The sequence below is a fragment of the Pieris napi genome, chromosome W (genome assembly GCF_905475465.1).
Source record: "Pieris napi chromosome W, ilPieNapi1.2, whole genome shotgun sequence".
Lineage (NCBI taxonomy): Eukaryota > Metazoa > Arthropoda > Insecta > Lepidoptera > Pieridae > Pieris > Pieris napi.
Window position 1 is genome coordinate 1,920,508 of NC_062258.1, and position 22,920 is coordinate 1,943,427.

At 33.6% G+C, this 22,920-nt stretch overlaps 1 protein-coding gene across 1 annotated transcript; it reads left to right on the top strand.

Moving 5' to 3' along the window:
- Positions 1 to 19,960: 19,960 nt before the first annotated feature.
- LOC125062103 lies at positions 19,961 to 21,639 on the top strand. The gene is made up of 4 exons (XM_047667692.1): positions 19,961 to 20,186; positions 20,402 to 20,465; positions 20,700 to 20,854; positions 21,506 to 21,639. The coding sequence occupies exons 1-4, from the start codon at positions 20,080 to 20,082 to the stop codon at positions 21,636 to 21,638; spliced, it is 459 nt and encodes a 152-aa protein (XP_047523648.1). The 5' UTR covers positions 19,961 to 20,079; the 3' UTR covers position 21,639.
- Positions 21,640 to 22,920: the final 1,281 nt, after the last annotated feature.

Genomic DNA, 22,920 nt, shown 5'->3' on the forward strand with positions numbered 1-22,920 from the left:
TACAGGGACTTTTCCTTTTCCTGCGTTAGCCATTTTTCGAGCACGGATCTCCTTATACACTTGGCAGCCTTTATAATTAGCTGGATGTTCACCAAAGCAAAGAGTACAAGTAGCTGGTGTGTTTTTATCCTTTTTTGGACAATCTGTAGTTTTATGCCCTTGTGCACATTTAACGCACCTATAGGGACGCATACAATTATTCTTAGTGTGACCATATTGTTGGCATCTGGTACATTGGGCTATTTCGGTAGACTTTCTTGGGTCTTCTATTGTGACTCTAGTGTGGTAAATATATTGTATATTTTTTATTTCAGGGTTATTGATACTGGGTTCTACGTTTACAAAGAACATATTTAAGGGCTTCTTATTTTTTCTAGATATGGCGTAAACTATTTCACCGCGTACCATGTTTCCTGTTTTTTCAATTTCTTCTATTATAGCTGATGGAGGGGTGGTATAATGCAGGTTTTTTATAACAATCCTGTAGCATTTGTTCTGCTTCTGTGTGAATGTGTGACCAATAAGGCCATTGCTGCGGATAAGTTCTATCAAGTTTTTATATGTTTCAGTTGACTGCGCCATAACTCTTAGCTGATCTCTATTAATAACTTTATATGAGTAGCTTTCGTGGGGTATCGTCTTGTTTATAAGTTCTGTTAATTTAGATATATCTTCTATCCCATATAAGATTATAGGCGGTGGTTTGTAAATTTTTTTGGCGTTATTGGACGAGTCGTCTCTTTCCTTCTAGGTTAGATCTACAGGTAATAGATTATATCTGTTTGAAGTACTTATTGTTACTTGTGATTTTTGGTTAGGCGGTATTTGACTACGCGGTGGACTGTTTGATAGTCTTTTTCTTTTGGGATAGCGGTCTGTTGGGACTCTTTGCCAGGAAGGAGGGGGGGAGAAACTTTGTTGGTATCATCATTAATTATTGTTGGGTCACAGTCATAAACGGTGGATATCGAAGATAAATTCTTCGAGTCTGTATCCTTTAAACTTTCTACTGAAGACGATCTAGGTCTTGTGTTGAGCAGGCTTGGATGAAGTACCTGCTGAGTTAACCTTTTCTTTGAGGCACTCATTCTGTTACTCCCAGATTGCAGACATTTTGTTTTTTTTTTAAATATTATTATTATATATTTTTTTTTATTTTTCTGTTTTTATTATTTTTTATTATTTTTTTTTTGTTTAGTTTTCTATATATATATATATGTATGTATAGAAATAAATTAGATGTCTATATACATTTATAAAACAAAAATTAAAAATAATTGATCTTTCAATATCCCGTGCCTAGGTTTGAACTTAGGCCGATAGAAATGTTCGATTCCGGAAAACAGCTTATCTGTGACGCCGAGGTACTGTATGACGAGTAAGACGAATTACTTGAACAGTTTCTTTCTTGAGTGACGTTTACAAAGAGTGACGTACACACGTTTAACATCACAGATACGAAGTCATAGTTTTTTCTTCTTTTTGTAGTAATATCAACAAAAATTGACTGATCCTTATTATAAGTCACTTGCACTTGATTTGTACACGCACTTTTAATTGTTTTAGTCAAAACGAAAAGTCACCGGAATCGAAGTCAAGATAACACAAATTAAAACGTGATATTTTTCAATTTTTTACACTAATAATGAGGCAGATACGTTTGCCTATGGTATATCTTCTCCTGGTTCACTTCAATATTTACTTTTTATTGTGTATTCTCACTTATTTCTATTTTTAATTGGTTATTTTGCGAGGACTCGATATTCAACTTCTTAAATTTATTATATATATATTTTATTTTTGTTTTTTATAAGTAGGTAATAATGATTGTTAAATGTGTTTTATGTTTTTGGCATTTGTGTATAATATAATTGTTTAGATATTGTACAATAAGTATTATGAATACTGATAAGCAAAAATATAAAAAATAAAGATAGGACGAAAGTACATTGGTGCACAGCCGGGGATTGAACCTACAACCCCAGGAAGGAAACCTACACGAGCATTGTTCTCTTAATAACTTGATCACCATATTGAGTAATGGAACCTTGTAGTTATAAAAACAAATTTAATAAAGCCAATTAAAAAGCTAGATCTAGCTTTGATTGCAGCTTGCATTTGTGCCGCAAAAATGACGAATTATTCGGGGCATATTTCTGTAATTCCCCAGATTACTTACAGTTGAAACGGTGGCATAGAATAGTTTTAACAGTAGAATTTAAAAGAAAATCGTATATAAACCATCCAGGCTTATTGAGATTTTCTTAACACCGCCATTACTCGGTATAAAATAAATATGTACAATAGCGACACCGACAGCGATCCCAATAATGAGTTTTTGTTCCGCCAACGCGACATCTGTGCTACGGATATTGGGAGAAGTACATCGTGTATCGCTATCGGTATAAGGTCAGGCCCAGTTCTTTAAAAAATTACATCACAAACTTGTAACACAAAACGCGAGTTACAGGAAAAAAATAAAATCATTTATTATTTTAAAATAACGCATCTATATCATTAATTGTATATTATAGAGACGTTATAATTTTATTTATTTTCTTTATTTACTACTGTACTCAATTTTTGTTAGGCTTACGTTATTGGAAAACGATTCTTCCTGTAGCGAATCCAAGATTCTACGGCTACACTGCGATGACGTCACACCTGAAACGCCCTAACGAAGTATTTCCAACTAAGCATACATACAACTCCTCGATCTTAGCCTCATTTATCAGGCTGAGCTACGTTCCCCAAAAAAGCTCGAGCTGAGCTGTTAAGGCCAAAAACGAGATTCCATACGAACATAAAATAAAATCCTAGCCACTGGGACCTTGGTCAGTGGGTAGACTGGTAGAAGACCCCCCCCCCCCCCCCTTTAGATTGGAGAAACCATACACCATACTTCCTCCACAGTGAGTACTTTTAAATAGTTTCTCTGCTGTATCAAGTACGTTCACCACTTTCTACAGGCCTAATAAAAATTTGTATGTATAAAGGTCTGTTTCAAATTCTTGTACAGTGCGCAAGAGTTAATAGTAGAACCTCGTTAAGTCGAACCTCGATAAGTCAAAAACCTCCAAATCTCGAAAAAATGTTTTGTTCCCTTCCCTTAAAACACCAAAACCTCCATTACTTGAAATCTTGACCCTCTGTTAATCGAAATAATCACCGAGTCCCTCCAAGCCATTTTGGTACATATTTTCACTCTATAACTCGAAAAATTAAATTTGACCTCTGTATCTCGAACATAGGAACGTTATTTTACAACCTTTACAACTTGATCATTTGGAATTTATTATCTCTATTGTTCGAACAAAAATAAGTTACCGACTTTAAGAACTTGCCGACAATGTGAGTACACTATTGTTTCTTAGAAAACATTTTAGGAGTATACAATAATAAATTTATGACTCATGGAAACACGTGTTTGCTTGCTCTCAAAATTTATAAGAATAAACCTCAAACTCTTTATGTCGAATCAAAATCCGCCTAAGTCGAAATCCTCCATAAGTTGAAAACTCTATAACTCGAATTTTTTGGCGTCTCCCTTGATGTTCGACTTATAGAGGTTCTACTATTACTAAAAATTTCATATAAATTATCTTTGTCGAATAGAAAACTTACTATTGTAAATACACTGTGGCGTCACTAATAAGCGCCAATCGTTGATTTATCTGACGTGCACAGATGAATATTTTCGCAGTAAATAAAATTGCAGTTTTGAAAAGTCAATATTTCATTTTGAATAAATAAACTGCATTGATTGCTACCAATGCATTAAATATGTTCAATTTGTTTAATTCTATTTTTGAAAATGATCGATGTTCATTTATAAAAAGTGCGTGCGTGAGTGAAAAAGTGAAACTTCTTTCGCAAACTCATTTTTAAGTCTTGTTCATATTCATACAAATCTAAAACATTAGATTTCCGATACTTGGAGGGAGGGAAAAAGATTTCGTGTTAAGAAATGAATTTAATTGTCATTAAAATATTAAGTATCGAAAATTAATACAAATTTATATATTTAATTTTTTAAATTTATTTCTTCTATAATAAAAACACGTGGCATTTTAATTTACATTTCTTCATTTGAGATTTCAATAAATTATTTTGCATAAAATATAAAATACTAATATTTCATGAATCCTCTTTACGAAATTTTAATTAAAAAAAGTAGAATTTCTATTGTCTTTTATTGACGTAACATTTACACATTTAAAGAAAAAAGATTATAATAAATTTACAATTATTTAACATAATTTTAAATTTAACCGACGTTTCGCGTTTACAGCGTGCGTGGTGACTGAAGACAAAAGGTGTTGGATGTCAAAAAGTATCACAGCTGTAGAAAAAGTTGCATTATCTGTATTTATTTCCCCGGAGTTGGTAACCTACGGGTACGGTAAAAGAACTGCGTTATCAGTCTTGTTTCGTTACAAGTTATGTTTTACCTTTTTCTATTGCTTGCTGTCCGAAGCTTAGGTAAAATCAAATGAATAGCCCGTCTAGTATTTCGTATAGTAGCGCTTCTTATGAAAGAAATTGTAGAATTTCGTTTAATACTTATAGATAATGCATATTGAATTGAAATCAATCCCCTTTTGATTGGATCCCCTCATAGCCTAGCGGTCTTATTAAGTGGCAGCTAGATGAGGGGTACCGGGTTCGATTCCCGGTTCGAGGGCAAGTTTTAATTTAATTTAAATTTGTTCTCGGCCTTTGGGAGGGATGTGCGGTACCGAGCGAGTGCTTAAACCGTACATAGAGGACACTGTCGAATTTTTAAAAGACAAGCACGAATTATAAAAAATCCTATACTTGAAGCTGGCTAATGCACAAATCGTGCCAGAGCCATAAAAAAAAACTTAACGTGTGATTTGTATTATATGTATATTCACTGTAAAAATAAGAGCATTTTTAAAAGGCCGCAATGTATGAGCCTTATAACATTGCGATTCTCCATGGGCAGTTAACATTATATGAGCACCATGTTCTATAAAAAAAATCAATTTGGTAGACTGCAGAGTCCAATATTCGAATAGTTGAGACTAGAAGAATGAGAAGTAATACTTGTTCATGCTGTGTGCGTATTTGGAACTAAACGGAAGAATGAATACACTTGAAGAAAACTATTATTATTAAGCCTTTATTATTGACACACAGTGTAATATATACAAACTTTGTTTTAATTACATAACCTTACTTAATCTAATACATCAGATGTGCCGGTTTTGATGATCAGCGTGTCCCGTGACACAAAGGCCGTTGCCAGCTGCTTCCATTGTTTTCTATTGTTAGCTCTTCTTGTCCAAGTTGTATCTCCTATTCTCTTTAGAAGTAAACTACACAAATCTCTATTGAATAGAATGTCCGTACGATTGCGCCCGTATACTGTAATTATCGTGTAACGTATACTAATACTTAAAAAAGCTCAAAAGTTCTTGCTAAGTATAGGTAGCTCATAACGTTAGATACATAACGTAGGTAAAGCTATATCAGACAATATTAAATGGCTATGGAGGAGAAAACCTGGATGGAATGTTTTCAAAATAACACAACAATAACTCCTTCTAACACTACTAGAAACACTAAATGAAAAAACAAAGACCGCTACGTCGAAAATGTCGCGGTCATCAGCTGGTTGTTATAAATTGGCCATGCGTTGAGCCTAAATTATGAAGGCTTATCTGAGCCACGATGGCCCACAGGACACCTATTGAAGATTACACCAAATGGAGAGAGTATTCGAATTGATTTAGCACTACATACAACGTACAGTTTTTAAGGTTTCTATATGTAAAAGATTTCATTTAGTATTTAAAGTATTAGCCAAGCTATTAAACTGTGCCTAATAAGTAACAACCCTTTTTCTATTGCTCATAGGTTTAGTTAAAACCAAATGACTAAAGCTTGACTTGTAAATACATATTACATAATATATATATGGGTGTATATTAACCAAATCCAACAACATGACATACATATCAGATTGATAATCTCTCTATCTCTCTAGGCGGTTAAAACATCAGTACAACAAAGGTCCAAGGATTGCCTGAACCACCGATTTTGCTGACATTTCATTGATTCGTCTACGCCGGATTAAGGGTGTGGACGGCGGAAGCAATCAAGTGTCGATCACGTTGCATCACGGATTACATTTATTGACTTGTTAACTGATGTAAGCTTAATTCCATTTTGATTTATTAATTTATAATCTTACAGCTACATTCCCTTATATAATGAAAACACTTGATAAACAATTCATTGATAAACAAAATGTATGAAACAGAAAACATAAGTTATATAGATAAAAAAAGAAAATTTTAATTAAACATTAAACAAACCACAACTTAATATTTTAAAGAAAAAAACTAATTTGTTACTACTGCTAAATAAAGTTCTTCCCTATTTTTTTATTTTTGACAATTCACACTAATTGACCTAGTCTCATGCTAAGCTGGTGAAGCTTGTGTTATGGGTACTAGGCAACGGATATACATACATATTATAGATAGATAGACACATAAATACATATTTAAACACCCAAGCACAACACCAAATGCTCATCACATCGATGTTTGTCTCAGCCGGGGATCGAACCCGGGACCCATAGATTCGCAGTCAGGGGTACTGACCACTAGACCAATGAGCCGTCGAATTGATACGCGTATTACAAAATGTTTGACTATTTAGTTTTCTTGTACTGTCTTTCTTTATGGGGATCTAATGCAAGAATAAATACGAAAAAATAGGGTAGTCCACTCCTAAACATTTAGATGGATGAAAAATAGATGTCCGATTCGCAGACCTAACACAAAATTTCACGAAAATCGGTCGAGCCATTTAGGAGAAGTTTCATTACACACACCGTGACACGAGAATTTTATATATTAGATTATCTTTAGTTCATGCGAGTACAATTTTTTGCGATTTGCACGTGATACGGATGGTCTCCCCCATTGTCCTCTATTTTTCCTTATTGTATACCAATCTCCTCCAGGTAGTTTCTTGTCTTCCCATGATTTCATCAGCCCACGGGGAACCTTCATCATATTATAAAATAATTAAAAAGCAAAAATCAAATACATTGGTGGATTCAAACACAGCCTCGAAGCGTCGCTCTAAGCTTCCTTGTACCGTAACTTTTTATCTTCAAGTCAAAGAAAACGAACACCCGCTAAACTTTTACGAAAATTATAAAACAACCGGATGCTTAAGACTGCGGCACGTCAATCCAAGTTTTTAAATTAAAGAATTCGAGATCTTTCGTATAGGAGAGAAACTTCGTTTGGTTCAAATACTTTGCTTTACAAGCTTTTCATTAGGGTTAAGTTTGAAGGGGCACATTAAAGGGGGTTGGAGGTTTTCGTGACAATGTTTGATAACCCATGAAATGTTTTTTTTACTCTCGTATGACTGTGGCATACAAATGTAATGTAAGTGCCCATGAGAATGTAAGTCCGTGCTCCTATTTCACAATGCCTCCTACTAATAGAGGACAAATCTTGGTTTTTAATTTTTTTGAGATTTCATGAGACCTGGCAGTAAATGGAAAATAAGAAGCATTTTATATATTTTTTGACCTATATGAATAAATGATTGTGTATTAAGAATTTTTAAATAAACGTGACAATTTTGTTATTTTCTAATGTAGATTAATGACCCAACAGCAGTGTAGGTAGCTTTAGCCGTCTTCCAACTCTGAGATCTCCTGATCAATTTCTATTAAAAGTATGTATGTATGAATTATTCTCCGCACTTGGAAGCTTCTTTGGTCCGTTGTGCGTTAAATCCTCGCTAATTAACCAGCTTAGCTCCTTTTAGAAGCTCAGAAATTGCCTGGACACTTTGCAGACTTCACGGAGCCACCACTGCTCCGAGGACTTTTGTTCGTTGGGAAGCGAAGATTTTTGTTTCTGTCGCGCCAAGGACAAAGAAATGTGTTAAGTTCCAGTAAAAGTAATCCAGCATCATCAGTTTCAACCAGCAACCAATCGATACCTCAAACAATTGTTATTCATGTCAGACAACCAGAGTAACAATAGTTGTTTAGGCAAGCCACAGTAGGCAGATCATCAACTAACCTTGGTTTAACAAATTTTGGTTCACACAAATACTACATACTTCTAAAAAACTCAGTGTTCAGCAATCTTAGTCAGCGAGACACAGACTATTTTTGATATTAATTTTTTTTTTATAGAACAAGGGGCAACTGGGCAGGAGGCTCATCTGATGTTAAGTGATACCGCCTTTAGACTCAAAGCCAAAGATTTTGTGCGTTGCAAGCCTTTGTCCATTAAACTATTTAAATGTTGCCTTATATCATATTAATACCATCTATTACCGCAAAGTTGGTATTATTCAACCCATTTTTTTTTCTTCTGCGGCTATTTGCAATCAGCCCTAAGGCTGTGAGCGAATTTGTTGGAATGTGGAGTGACTCCCTACTACTGCCGGTCTTCTAGCTCTAGAATATGGTGACGGTTTAGTCGACTCACATACTGTCTGTTGGCGAGCAAGTTCGTTCGGGTGACAGCTTAAACCTAAATAGAAGACTTATCTTACTTTGCTTGAATAAATAACTATTTATTTATTCACTCGTCATTACATTCTCTCTTAAGATCCTGTCCAGGCAACTATAGTTAGAAGAATAAAAAAAATACTAAGGTTCAAGTGCAAGAAGTGCATAACCAAATCTTATAAAAAAATATAGAACCATAATCAAGAATCATATGTCAGAAGTGAAACTTCTTTGGTAAACTAATTTATTAAATCTTGTTCATATGTACTATACAAATCTAAAACATTAGATTTCTAGGATTAGATTTATAGGGAGGGAAAAAGGACATCCCATGTTTGCCTGCTTATTAGCTTTTGAGTATTTATGACTGATAGTTTGTCCCACCGTATTTCCTTGATCTTTACTAACATTACACAAAATAAAAATTAGTAAAATCAAAGTAATTTAGTTTTAATGGATTCCTGTTCATTCATCGTGTCAATACATAAATCTTCAATTGTTGTTAAATGTGATATTAAGAATTTATTACTTGACATTGTCGAAGGTGAACACACACACAGTGACCCTCCGTACAATGATGATAATGTAAAATCGCGCCTCATGTAAAATATGTGCAAAACCACGACACGTAGCTCTGTTTAACGGGAAAACAATATGGTCTATACTGAGAGGACGTTAAAGTATATATACGACCGTGGCCAATATTTATTTATTAGTAATCTTACAGCTAAAACATATTTATATTATAAAACAAAACACTTATGTACGAGCCAAGGCTGTACATTTTGCTCGGTCAGGCTTCCTTAGTTTTATAAGCTTAATTATTTCCTATGTAAGTACGTGCCAGGGATCGTACATTCCGATCATCTACAACCGTGATGTTTTTATAAGTACGTGCCAGGGCTCGTACATTTCAAGCATCCGCGAGCGTGATGTTTTTATTATGTAAGTACGTGCTCTGGCTGTACAGTTTGATCATTTATAAGCATGACGATTTCCTACAAGGGAAAGCAAGGGAGGCAGGCGAAAGGAAGTCCGCTCCCAGCATTTTTAAGGACCCATAGCGGTCAAATAGGGAGGCAGGCGAAAGGAAGTCCGCTCCCAGCATTTTTAAGGACCCATAGCGGTCAAATAGGGAGGCAGGCGAAAGGAAGTCCGCTCCCAGCATTTTCAAAGACCCACAGCGGTCAGATAGGGAGGCAAGCGACAGTGAGTCCGCTCCCAATATTTTCAAGGACCCACAGCGGTCAAATAGGGAGGCAAGCGACAGTGAGTCCGCTCCCAGCATTCTCAAGAACCCATAGCGTGCAGATAGGGAGGCAAGCGATAGTGAGTCCGCTCCCAATATTTTCAAGGACCCATAGCGGTCAAATAGGGAGGCAAGCGACAGTAAGTCCGCTCCCAGCATTTTTAAGGACCCACAGCGGTCAAAAAGTATATCAGCGTCCTTTCAACCTAGAAGAAGTCAACGGACGTCAATCTTCAGCATACGGAGGCATCTACAGTAAGTCCTTTCCATTTGTTTTGAGCACTATATTTCTGAGAATTATCTCATTTGTGAGCATAATTTTACTAAGAATGATATGAAGCATTCATTGAGCATTTTATCAAGTATAAGCATTTAAGAATTTATAATGCAATATTTACAAAGCGTTTAGTTAATTATTATATTAAGCATAATGGAGAATTTATTCCAAGCTTCGTTTACCGACGGTCTGAAAACCATCAGGCATTCAAGAAAAACTGAAGAGTTGCTTCGCAAACAAGCATATTTATTTATGTCGCTTGATAATATTTTTGAGCTATCAAATGTATACTCCGAATCCGACAAAGATGAACTTGAAGGAGCGCTAGAAGAAATAAAGTGGCATTGGGATTTAATTTTTAAAACCCATATCGACATACTTGTTGATCATGGCGGATCCTACTCGGAGTATGAAAATATATATTACGAGAAGCAAGCTATATGTAGGCGCCAAAAGAGAGAGATATATCTCAAATTAGAAACGCATATGGATTCACCGGTACTTTATTCACATAATTCAGAAAATTTCTTATATGCCTTGGAAACAGGTGATAATCAAACCTGGAAAGATTCAATTGCAAAACAACAGCGACCTTCATCAAATTTTAGCATCAGCAAAAATTCGCTGTCAACGCATTTCGATACACAAGGTCAAGGAAATGCAAATTTAAATTGTAATTCTACGCAAGCAGAGCAATCATTTCAATATAAATCGGACAAGAAAATCTCTTCGTCTTCGGCAATGGTGGAAGGTTTAGCAGAAAGTGGTAACAATCAGCAGATACCATCAGGCATAGCAATGATGCCAATACAGAAGACCACTGATGTGCAGCAGGAAACATCGATAGTGGCATTGGCGGAAGCAGTGGCAGCCAGTCTCGGAGTGGACTCCAAAGAGCCCACCCGGTACTGGACTCCGATAGGTCTTAGTGTTAATCACAGTATACATGCAGATACTTATCAAGGCGGAGAATTATCCAAATTGGCAGAAAGCGTAGCACAGTCGTTAACTGACTACAGCAAGGAGCAACATAGCACAGAAGAAAAAGAAAGTTTGTCTCAGTCCATTTCTTATAGGAAGAATAAAAACTTAAATAACAGCTTAGTATTGTCTAAGCCTTTGTTAGAAGCGCCCATTCAATTGTATACGGAACCCTATTTGCAACGCAACTTAACACAAGGGTCCGACATAGTTGTAAGAAACAAAAGCATTATAACTAGAAAGTGTTATGGCAAATTTTCGCATGGATCAAAAAAGGTTACACGCAAATTAAATGGTTTAAAATCTATCAAGAAAGGCAAGAAATATAAGCAAAAAGCTTTCGTGAAAAAGCAGAAATTTCGAAGAATAAAAAAAGGTGTTAAGATTAGAAAGGAATTTACAGATAGGTCAAAAAGAAAGGTCAGAAAGAGTAGTGATATCTTTCGTAAAAGGGGAAGATTGCGAAACGTTATCGTTCCGCAATATAGCAGGCTCACCGATTCAAGATTTCATAAAAGTAACATACAGCAAACTTATTCGGATATGCATTCCTATGAGTCAAATATGAGTAATCAGAGGAAGAGAAAGAAAAGCACCATATATAAAATAATACTTAAAATTCCTTTAAGCATACAAACCAGAGACTATGTTTCGTATGTTCAGTTCCATTTATGTATAACATACATTGTCGAAACTTTATATTAAATTATACACACATCAATTAACATAAATCATTTATAACGTGAGAAACGATAATTAATATAATATCATAAACAATGAATGGAATGCCAGTTCAGCAAAATATCATATGTTAGCAAGTGGAATGACCTACTGTGAAAGACGTCAACTACAATGAATAATATTATGCAGATATCAAATTACGGCTGCACTTTATAACAATTATTTTTAACCTAGATATTGGTTGCATTCACCAAACCTGTAATATATTTTGTATGCTCATGATAGTTCTCAGAATGTGCTCAAGACAGGTAGAGGATAGGACATTACAATCATATAAAGTTCAGGAGACGTCACGGAGCAGTAGGTGTAGCAGCGGCAGAATCAGCAGCCGGTCTCGCAGTGGCCTCAGGGGAAGCCACCCGGGACCGGACACCGGTTAGGAAGTGCAAGGGCCCATGAGCTGTGGGTCCTAGTGTTAGTGATAGTGCTGTGATTAAAAGTGTTAGCATAAACCTAGAGACTGTTAAGCATAATATAATGGATTCATCTTGTAAAGCACTACATATTCATCTTGCACTTTTGCCTGGGGGAGTATGTACGAGCCAAGGCTGTACATTTTGCTCGGTCAGGCTTCCTTAGTTTTATAAGCTTAATTATTTCCTATGTAAGTACGTGCCAGGGATCGTACATTCCGATCATCTACAACCGTGATGTTTTTATAAGTACGTGCCAGGGCTCGTACATTTCAAGCATCCGCGAGCGTGATGTTTTTATTATGTAAGTACGTGCTCTGGCTGTACAGTTTGATCATTTATAAGCATGACGATTTCCTACAATCGTCGGAGTCACGCCCCGAGAGTATAGCCCGACGCAGGCACTCTCTTCGACTGTTACTATGCAGTCATTCGTAATTAACTAAGTCATAGGAGTATCACCCCGGGAGCATAGCCAGACGTAGGCACTCTCTCTGTTTGTTAGATTGCAATTAACATAATAGTTATTATTTCGCTCATAGTCTATTGTATAACGCGAGTGATAAATATAGAGTAAGTTCAATTTATTCTATTATTTCGAACCCCTGATGACCCAGGAACCGTACAACTTAGATAATATACGTATAAACAAATTACATTGTTAAACAAGATATAAGAAACAGAAAACATAAGTACATATTGTTACTGCTAAACAAAGTCATTGTTTTCACGCTTCTCCAAATATTTCCTCACATCCACTTTGGTAAAGAAAAGAAATTAACTCCCCGCGTAGTGTAATGTGAACCAACCTAAAAAGCAAGTAAGTTTTTCATGTGTATTTTTCGCGCTGCTGATTTTTTATTTTATAACTACAAACCAAGTTGTCAAATGTCATATTTTACGACTTTTAAACATTTATTATTAAAAAATCTCAAGATACGCACGTCCAAATTCAACAAAAATCGTAAACTATAGCGGAATCAGTAATCTTAGTTTTGCGCGTCATCACTCATCAGCAGTACGTATGTTTAAAACAGATATAAGCACTACAGTATCTCTATACTGACTTTTTGAAGTTACCAGTCGTACCTACCTAATATGTCCCGAGACCAACTTTTGCGTCATATAGCCTGTGTAACTTGGGCACACATAGTTTCATTATTCATTAAACTGCAAACTGTGTCTGATGCACTGATGAACTAAAACTACGACCATAATATGTATTTAATAGTTGCCCAATTTATTGGCTCTGCTCAAAGTTTATAGCTTTCACGTAGAAGTTTATAATTTATATTTATTGTATCTATTTAATTTTAAAATAACAAATACCAATGAATACATTTCTACTTAATAATATTTACTTGATTATTAGGTTCTTTCGCTATATGCAACATAGTTAAATATTAATCTAATTATTGTAAATTTCAAGAAAATTTATTGTCAATAAATCTCCGCGACCGCCATTAGTATTTTTTTTAATTTTGTGACAGGGCATATGACTTTATTTGAGAGTATTTTTATTTCATCATTTTTGTCTATGGGTACAATTTATTACAGACAATACCAGGCATATAATCTTCAAAAAAGAAAACTATAGACAATTTTACTCAATTACTACAGAAAAGGCGGGAAAGATCCGACGGCCATGTTTGATCGTCATTTGTCAAACTAAAACATTTAAATCGAACGCAGTTAAAGACAACTGAATTGTTAAATCATTAGCACGTTGCATTATATAAAAATTAATTAAAATGCTTTCTCCGGAGGAACCACAACTTAAAATATACATGCTAAAAGCGGGCTTGGATGAAACTAAAAATACGTTACTGTCGCAGGTACACAAACCGAGAACAATCATTTTTAATTTTATACGTACGCTTGTTTTAAATAAGTAATTATTATTTCGTGTTATGTTTCTAAAGTAAAATGGTTATTTTAGACTGACGTTCTCCTTTCCATTGAAGAAGAGAGTGAGCAACTGAGTGAAGAGAACAAAAAAGTTTTACGAGAATCGCATGCCTTAAATGCTAAAGTTGAGAGTTTGAAATTAGAAAACGGTATGTTTTATTGATTACTTATAAAAAATGTACGCATTTATTATCATACTTTAATGTAGTAAATAGGTTAGTAGGTAAAATTTTATAAATACTTTACCAATTTTATTGTAGATACGGCTTATAAATGGTAATTTAACTCTTAAATGGGTAGATTACGTCTCGGCGAATCTTGTGTCTAAGGGTCTCACCCTTAGACACGATCAGACGTTCAGACGATCAGACGATCACGACACGACAGATCAAAAGCGGGACCTGGTGACTTAGCTATTTTTTAATTCAATAATAATTATGTTAAAGTACGATAAAATAGCAGCCGAGCAAATATGTATCTGTCGAGACTTTTTATTTAAGAATATACCTCATGATCCATTAAAAATAAATAACACGGTCATAGAAGAAAAAAGTACAGAAAAATATCTCGGTCTTAGAATGGATAGCGGTTTGACGTGGAATACACAAATTGAGCACATCAAATCTAAGCTCTGTTCACTTATGGGATCACTTCGACACATTGCTCGGTGTATCCCACGTCAGGTAGGTACGTTACACCATCTACAACTCGTTGGTCAAGCCACATCTACTTTATTTAATTGAAGTATGGGGCAGCGCCGCTAAAACTAAATTAATAAATATTCAAGTATTACAAAATAAAATTATAAAAATACTGTTCCACTATAATTATCTTGCACCTACCATAAATATATATCGAGACACAAACATAATGAATCTAAAACAACTTTATATTTATCACACATGTATTCTTGTAAAAAAATTTATAACAAGTTCTCTCCACACTAGTTTAGCTTTCCCCAAACCGCCACGTGTACGAAGTATGCGTCGAACGAGTTATCTTGCATTACCTAAAGTACGTACGAACTACGGCAAAAAAATGTTTACCTACGAAGGCGCACAGCTGTATAATAAACTACCCACAGATATAAAAAATATTACTTCTATCAATTCATTCAAATCGAAGCTAAGTGAATATGTTAAACAAAATTACTTTTAAATTCATTTCTTATTACTTACTTATTACTTACTTTTAATTCATATTTCTTTGTTTACTTTTATTTTTTAAATTTATTGCATGTACGGCTATATTTTATTGTGATTATTTTAAGAACGACTACAATGTTATGTTATCTAGAGTATTATTCTCATGTTAGTGACATTTTTGTCTTTTTTGAGAAATAAAGTCTTTAAACCTATATAAAAAAAAAACTCTGTTTTAGTGAGTTAAAGATAAAACAGTTATTTTAAGCATATATAGAATTGGACATTATGAAATGTTATGTTTTCGTAGCATCTTTAATAATATGTTGTCGAGCTCAGAAGGTTTCAGTTTATTTACCAGAAAATGACAAGAAATATGAAAGTTATTTCATCTTCTTACGCTATATAAAACCGATCAAGTGTGAAATAGCGGTTTTATAGTGAAACAGATTATTTTGTCATTTATTTTCTAAGGCGACCATTCAGGGAGAGCTCTGAAATTTTCTTTAACTAGGTACAATATTAAAATGTGTAAATCTTGTAATCCTAAACTACTAAAGATATAGTTGATAAATAAAAACTGGAAAACAATTATATTTTTATTTAAATATAGAACAATTACCTACATTCTACGTGATATTTCGTCAGCCCCTGAATAAATTCATAATACGAGTACAATGTATAATTCGCTTATGAAGCGGTGTTCTACGTTTATTTTCGCTCTATTTTTATATAAAAACAGGCTGGAGGCTAACCATTAATGCTACTTTTCTACATTTTTTGTCATGTTGACAATATTGTTAGGTCATTATAGTTGAATTCATAATCAATATTTTGTTTTGGAGAATAAATGAAACGACACGAAGCAAAAAATAATACAGTTCGCGTAACCGCTACACCGGTTCTCTTTTCGCTTAGACTTTTCACAATGTCGTGTTATATATTGTGGAAGCTGTAGTATTTGTTTTTTTTGTTTAACATACTAATGGACAACAGACATACAAAATACTCGGGAACTACGGGTTAAAATCGATTTGTTTGTTTGTTAATTTGTATATATTGACGACTTAGACTAATTGGCTTATTATACGTTATAACGAATTTACGCAGGCCAAATCACGGGCCTAGTAAACATAAAACAATTATTATGGATAACGTATATATAAATTTGCATTTTATTGCGGAGGCGTTTCATTTTCTAAAGTGATACTAAAGTACGTAATATCGCAAGTCGTTGTAAAGTTATGAATGCAACATGAAATAGGAAGTTTACAGTATTTGTATATTACAAAATGAATATATTTTTATTTCCTTTACTGACCGTCGTACCAAAGCATTAAAATATTCCTCCTATGTAGTGGTTATTACAATGAGTATTTCTTACCTTAGGAATATATTAGAAAAAAAGTACGCTAGTATCAGTAATTAGTGATGAGACAGATCTAAATGACTTTTTAGTTTTTACGTAGAATAAACTTAGCTGGATTAGAATTATGAAACATATTATATTTAAATAGTCACTTAGTAACTTTACAAACTCAGAATAACATTATAATAACAGGAGACATCAACATAAATCTAATACAAAAATCCAGTGAAACATCTCAGGAGCGCTCGAACCGATTACATTACCTCAATATGCTAGCCATGCATGGCCTGCTCCCGGGTCATACACTGCCTACTCGAGATAGCAATTGCATAGATCATTTCATACTAAAACTTGATAGGTGCATAGGTACGTGTGCGTCTATTACCGTTATTGATTCTACAGTTACTGATCACAAAATGTTATTCTTAAAACTATCCTACCTCGCTAAGTCGAATTACAATACCTCGAAAATTAAATCTTCAATCAACATGGAAGGCGCTTTAAGTTATTTAAAAAACAGCAACATAAATGATCTAATTTACTATAATAACCCTATAATCTTAACTAATAAATTAATATCTATTTTAAAGCAGTGTATTCAATCCAATACTATCACTAGAGCTATCCCGAATAAGGAACGCCTTATTAAACCATGGATTACCTTAGGAATTGTTAGATGTATTCGTAATAGAAATGCTATGCAAGCAAAACTCCGAGCTGATCCTCATAATGAAATTCTTAAAATTACATACAGGAGATATAGGAATTTCTGCAATAGTTTAATAAAGAAAGTCAAACGTAAATATGAAAAAGAAGACCTTGCTAAGAGTATAAAAAACCCGAAAACTTTGTGGAAGAAAATAAATACCCTCACTTATCGTAACCAACCTAAAACGCAAAATCTAGAATTACTAAATTTAAATGTTTCTCCTCAAAATTCGGTTAATTTGGTAAACGATTATTTTTCAAACATTGGTAAAAACTTAGCTAAAGAGATAATTCCAGTTACGACGTTACATAATAGAACAGATGTGATTAGACCCAACTGTTCCCAGGTCTCGTCTTTTGTGCTTCTAGAAACTGACCCTCATGAAGTATACCTGACTATTGTGAGTCTCAAAACTGACAGTGCTCCTGGCTGGGATGGTATAAGCACCAAGTTTCTTAAATATACTAGGGAGCTAGTTGTGCCCATAATTACTCATTTGGTTAATCTCTGCTTCCGACAGGGAGTGTTTCCACCTGCGCTAAAACAAGCAATTATTACACCTGTGTACAAGAATGGTAACAGAGAAGATGTTTCAAATTATCGCCCAATCTCCGTTCTCACTGCCATATCAAAAGTACTTGAAAAATTAATTAATAAAAGACTAATTACCTACCTCCAGAAGTATAGTCTACTTTCAGACTCACAATTCGGTTTTAGACAGGGTCTGTCAACCGAAGATGCAGTTACCTCACTATCTTGTCATATTGTTAATGAAGTTGATAAAGGTAATAAATGTATCACAGTTTTTATCGACTTAAAAAAGGCATTTGATACGGTTTCTGTCCCTATTCTGGTGCAGAGACTAGGAACATTGGTATTAGGGGTATTCCACTCACATTGTTCGCTGATTACCTCAGTGAACGAAAGCAAGCAGTTAAAATAGGTCAATACATCAGCGAACAATCTGACGTCACATATGGGGTCCCACAAGGTAGTGTTCTGGGGCCGACCTTATTCTTAATCTACATAAACAGCTTATGCGATTTAAGAATTGATAGTGGGAAAGTCTACTCCTACGCGGATGACACTGCTGTTGTCTTCACTGGGAAAACTATTGACTCGGTGCGTCGACATACAGAAATAGGGCTTTCCAAAATAGATAACTGGTTAAGAGAAAACTTATTATCATTAAACGTAAGTAAAACTAACTACATTTTCTTCACTAAATACAATAGCGCCCAACCTCAAACAGATCTAGAAATAAAAATACATAACTGTAGCACCAGAGTAAACTGTACATGTAAAACTATACATAAAGTTCATCACACTAAATATCTAGGAGTGGTAGTTGATCAAAGAATGTCATGGCATGAGCACCTAGAACAAGTTATAAGTAGGATTCGAAAGCTTATTTGGACATTTAAAACTCTAAGGCACATCGCTGACAAACATCTACTAATACAGATATACACATCGCTGGCTCAGTCAATTTTAGTGTACTGTATCCCAGTTTGGGGGGGTGCTACAAAGATGAAGTTCCTGGAACTGGAGAGGGCACAAAGAATTTTACTAAAAGTAATGATGTTTAAGCCTTATAGATTTTCCACCTCTGATCTTTATGCCTCTTGTGGTGTCTTATCGGTCAGGCAACTGTACATTTTTTGCACTACCTTAAGATTGCACAAGTCTCTTAAATATGATGGTCGCAAACTGAGCAAAAGACGCAAATATACTGTTGCTCCTGTTGAGAGATCTAAATCAGTTTTTGCTATGAGACAATTTCAATGCCAAGCTGCTAAACTTTATAATAAATTAAATAAAATATTAAATATATACACATTGAATAAACATGAATGTAAAACGTCGCTACTTAACATCCTAGAAACATTTAGCTATGAAGACACTGAAGCCTTTGTAGGTAATCATGAATCATAATACACTAGTAAATAGTCAACTTCTACAATCAGTCATGAAAATTCATTCTCATAAACACACAAACACACACACACACATACACATACACACATATATCATTATTCACATTTTAACCTTAGATTATGTTTAGTAAATTGTAAAATTGTAATACTTAGCTTAGCTATACGTGTTAAATTAAATTATAATTAGTTAGTACACCTATGTAATGGAAGAGCGGGTTCTCCTAACACAAGTGCTTATGCGCTTAAAAGGAGGTCCCAATCACTTATCAGCTATTGTAAAATCTTTGAGATAACGAATAAAAATAAAAAATAAAAAAAAAAAATAAAAAAAAAATATTATTTTATTTTAATGATGATGATATCATGTGGAGCATATATAGTTTCAGTTCCTTATAGATTGTACTACGCTGTAATATATACGTTTTTATTTAACGTTTGAACACTTAGTAATAGTCTTCATAATGATGCTTAAAATTCAATCCCATGTGACCCATAAGCAGTGTTTACACTGTCGCTTTCACGTGTAACTTGTTCCATATGAGTCTACCATAAACAAGTTATTTTGTATTCGATGTCTTATAATTAAATTACACAGTACCCGTACAGGGGATGCTTTAATTACGTTACATTAACTAAATAATTGTATCAAAACCAATGCTATTTAATAATTGCTAATTATTACATTATTATGATAGGCTGCAATATGACGCATATATTATTTTAAAGATTTCAACAATATTTGGTTTTAAAAAAATCAATGAATTATTAATATTGATATTTAATTCATTTTGCCTATATTTAAGTCCGTCTCTCGGCCAAAAGGATCATAATTATGCAACAGTGTGAAGAGGCTACAACTTGTCTGGACCGCACAAAAGAAAACCGAGATCTGATTTTTCAACAGATAAAAGATGAACTAACTAACTCGGAAATTATGTTGTAAGTGTTGCTAACATTGTGAAAATTCATTCATATATTTATATTAATTATTATACTTCTGATTCTACTTGTTTTTTTTTTAATTTAAGTGCTAGTTAATTAAGTGCTAATTAACTACATATATTTATAATATCTTGCTATGAGAAAAATTTATTTAATAAACAAATTTGATCGTAAAACATTGCGTTAATTTCCAATTTAAACTCGGTTTTCAGACGTCAGTATGAGGATCACCTCTTTGAGATTGCAGAAAGATACAGGAAGAACCCGGTATACGGTGTAAGTATTAGATTCTTATTTAGGTACCTACTGAAAGATTCTAATTCCATTATTCTGATATTAAATGAAATCCAAAAAAGTTTATTGATATATATTTACTAAATATATTTTGAAATTATTACTATAATTGTGTAGGACAAAATATTCATAGGCAGATCATCATCTTAATATTATTTACCATTGCATATTAGTATTGTGTAAACGTGTACACCTCTAGAACATGTAATATTATAGAATGAGGAAGCCATACAAATCGAAACGGAAAAGATGAAAGAAACAATATCTGAACTTGAACATGAGGAAGCTAAGCATCAGAACATAGTCCAACTCTTGCAGCGTGAGTTGGACAGTTTTGGGACTTCTATACCTGAAGATATATTGGATATTGTGTAATTTATTTTTTTAAACTAACCCTTTGTCTTATGAAGTTACTATAGACGACTATCACCCTGTGTTAGTCTATCTATATTATTTACTGTTATTTATTAGGTAATTTAATATACATTTCCAGCATTATACGGCATAACTCTGAGCGCTTCTATGGTTATTTTTTAACATATATAATGTTTTAAAATTATATAGCATTTTAGACTCAGACTGTATCTTATATTCCATAATAAACATTTTTTTGAAGTTATTATAAACCTCTAACAATTTAAATGATGATTTTTTTGTTAAAATAGAAATGTAATGCAGTAATTAAATATAAAATACAAATAACGCGAAATAGTATTCACGTCACGTGGCCACTGGTTTCATAAATGGAGTAACAAATTTACATTTTTATTTATTTAACCTGGCTTTTAAAGAGTATTTTAAGTGTAGTGGTTTAAAAACTTGTAAACATAATAGACAAGCCATTGCATTTTATACATTTAAATAATCCGTCTTTAAGTTTTGTATATTGCATTTATTGCATTATTTACCCAATGAGAATTATTTACAGCAATCAACGAGTCTAAACGCTAAACATATATATATATATATTGTAGCGATTTATTCAATTTATATTTTTATCTTAATGATATGTTTTTGTGTAGCGGCAAACGTGATTTGGAGGAGAAAATTAACGCAATTAACGCCGAAGTCGCCGCCCTGACACAGAAGAAAGATAATCTTTTAACTTGCCACGGTAACATGGCTCTATTCCTTGAACAAAACATCAATCAATAATGATATCAAAATTCAACATTAATGAACGTTTCTTGGTGGTATTGTGGTTGTAAGAAAATAAAGTTATGAACTACCTCGTTGTTTGCTTTGAAACTAATAATTAAAATTGACTTCTAAGAGGTCTATATGTTCCTAAATGATTCCCAAAAAGTATGCATAAATCCTGAAACACAGCCTGTGAATGTTTTCTCTTTGTACAAGCCTATGAAAGGACTAGGATAGAAATAAGAAGTAAAATAAAGACTTATTAAATATATTAGGGAATGTGATTTGCAATACTAAGTTTGTCCATTCAATACTCGAAGTGCACATTTTTTATGTTCTTGTACGGTGAACAGTATGCTATGACCCAAAAATCTACTAAAGTGGCCATGACCAATTACTTGCCTATAAAGTTCTGTAAGGCGCAAAAATGTGACCATCATATATGTAGACATGGATGCTGTTAATAAAATTTAAATATAGTATTGTCTTTTATTAAAATAACCTTTACACATTTAAAGAAACCGACGTTTCGCGTGCTTTACAGCGTGCGTGGTCACGGTGAAAAATAATTATAAGTTTATACATAACTTCAATCCGGTAAAAAAGTGTTTTCTTTAAATGTGTAAAAGTTATGTTAATAAAAGACAATATATTGTATCTAGTTTTAATTGCATAAACGCAGTATAAATAAAAAATCACATGGCTAGTTGGCAACATTTCAAAGTATCTTCTTTCTGCAAGTTATGAAATATGTCTGGATTCACGTTAGGATATTCATATTTCTGTTCACTCGAGTAGACTTGCAACTTAGATATTTCTATTCGATACGATACTATGTGATTTTTACACATTTGAAATATGCCGCGTCAAAAGTTATAAACACACTATTTCATTTATTTATGTGTAAGTCTAAAACTAAATGACGCATTTTCTGTAAATATATTTTCAAAAAATTATTCATACAAATATTTATAAATGTTTATTGTCTTATTAAACTAATGATGCTTATGATTTTCGTAATAGTCATGAGCTTGACTCCAAATACCGACTGCACCCAGACCGCGTTTCTGAAATAAAATGCATTAAAAGTGACTGCATAGAACAATAATTGCGGGAAATCCCTAAAACACATTGTAATTCAATGAAAATAAATTCTTATAATGATAATAATATAGTGTATCGTAAAAATATTTTTTTGGTTTATAAAAACGTTGTTTTCGCAACCTAAATAAGAAAATAATTTATACTGCTTATTATCCGCTCTGTAAATATGGTCTAATCTATTTTGGAAATTCAA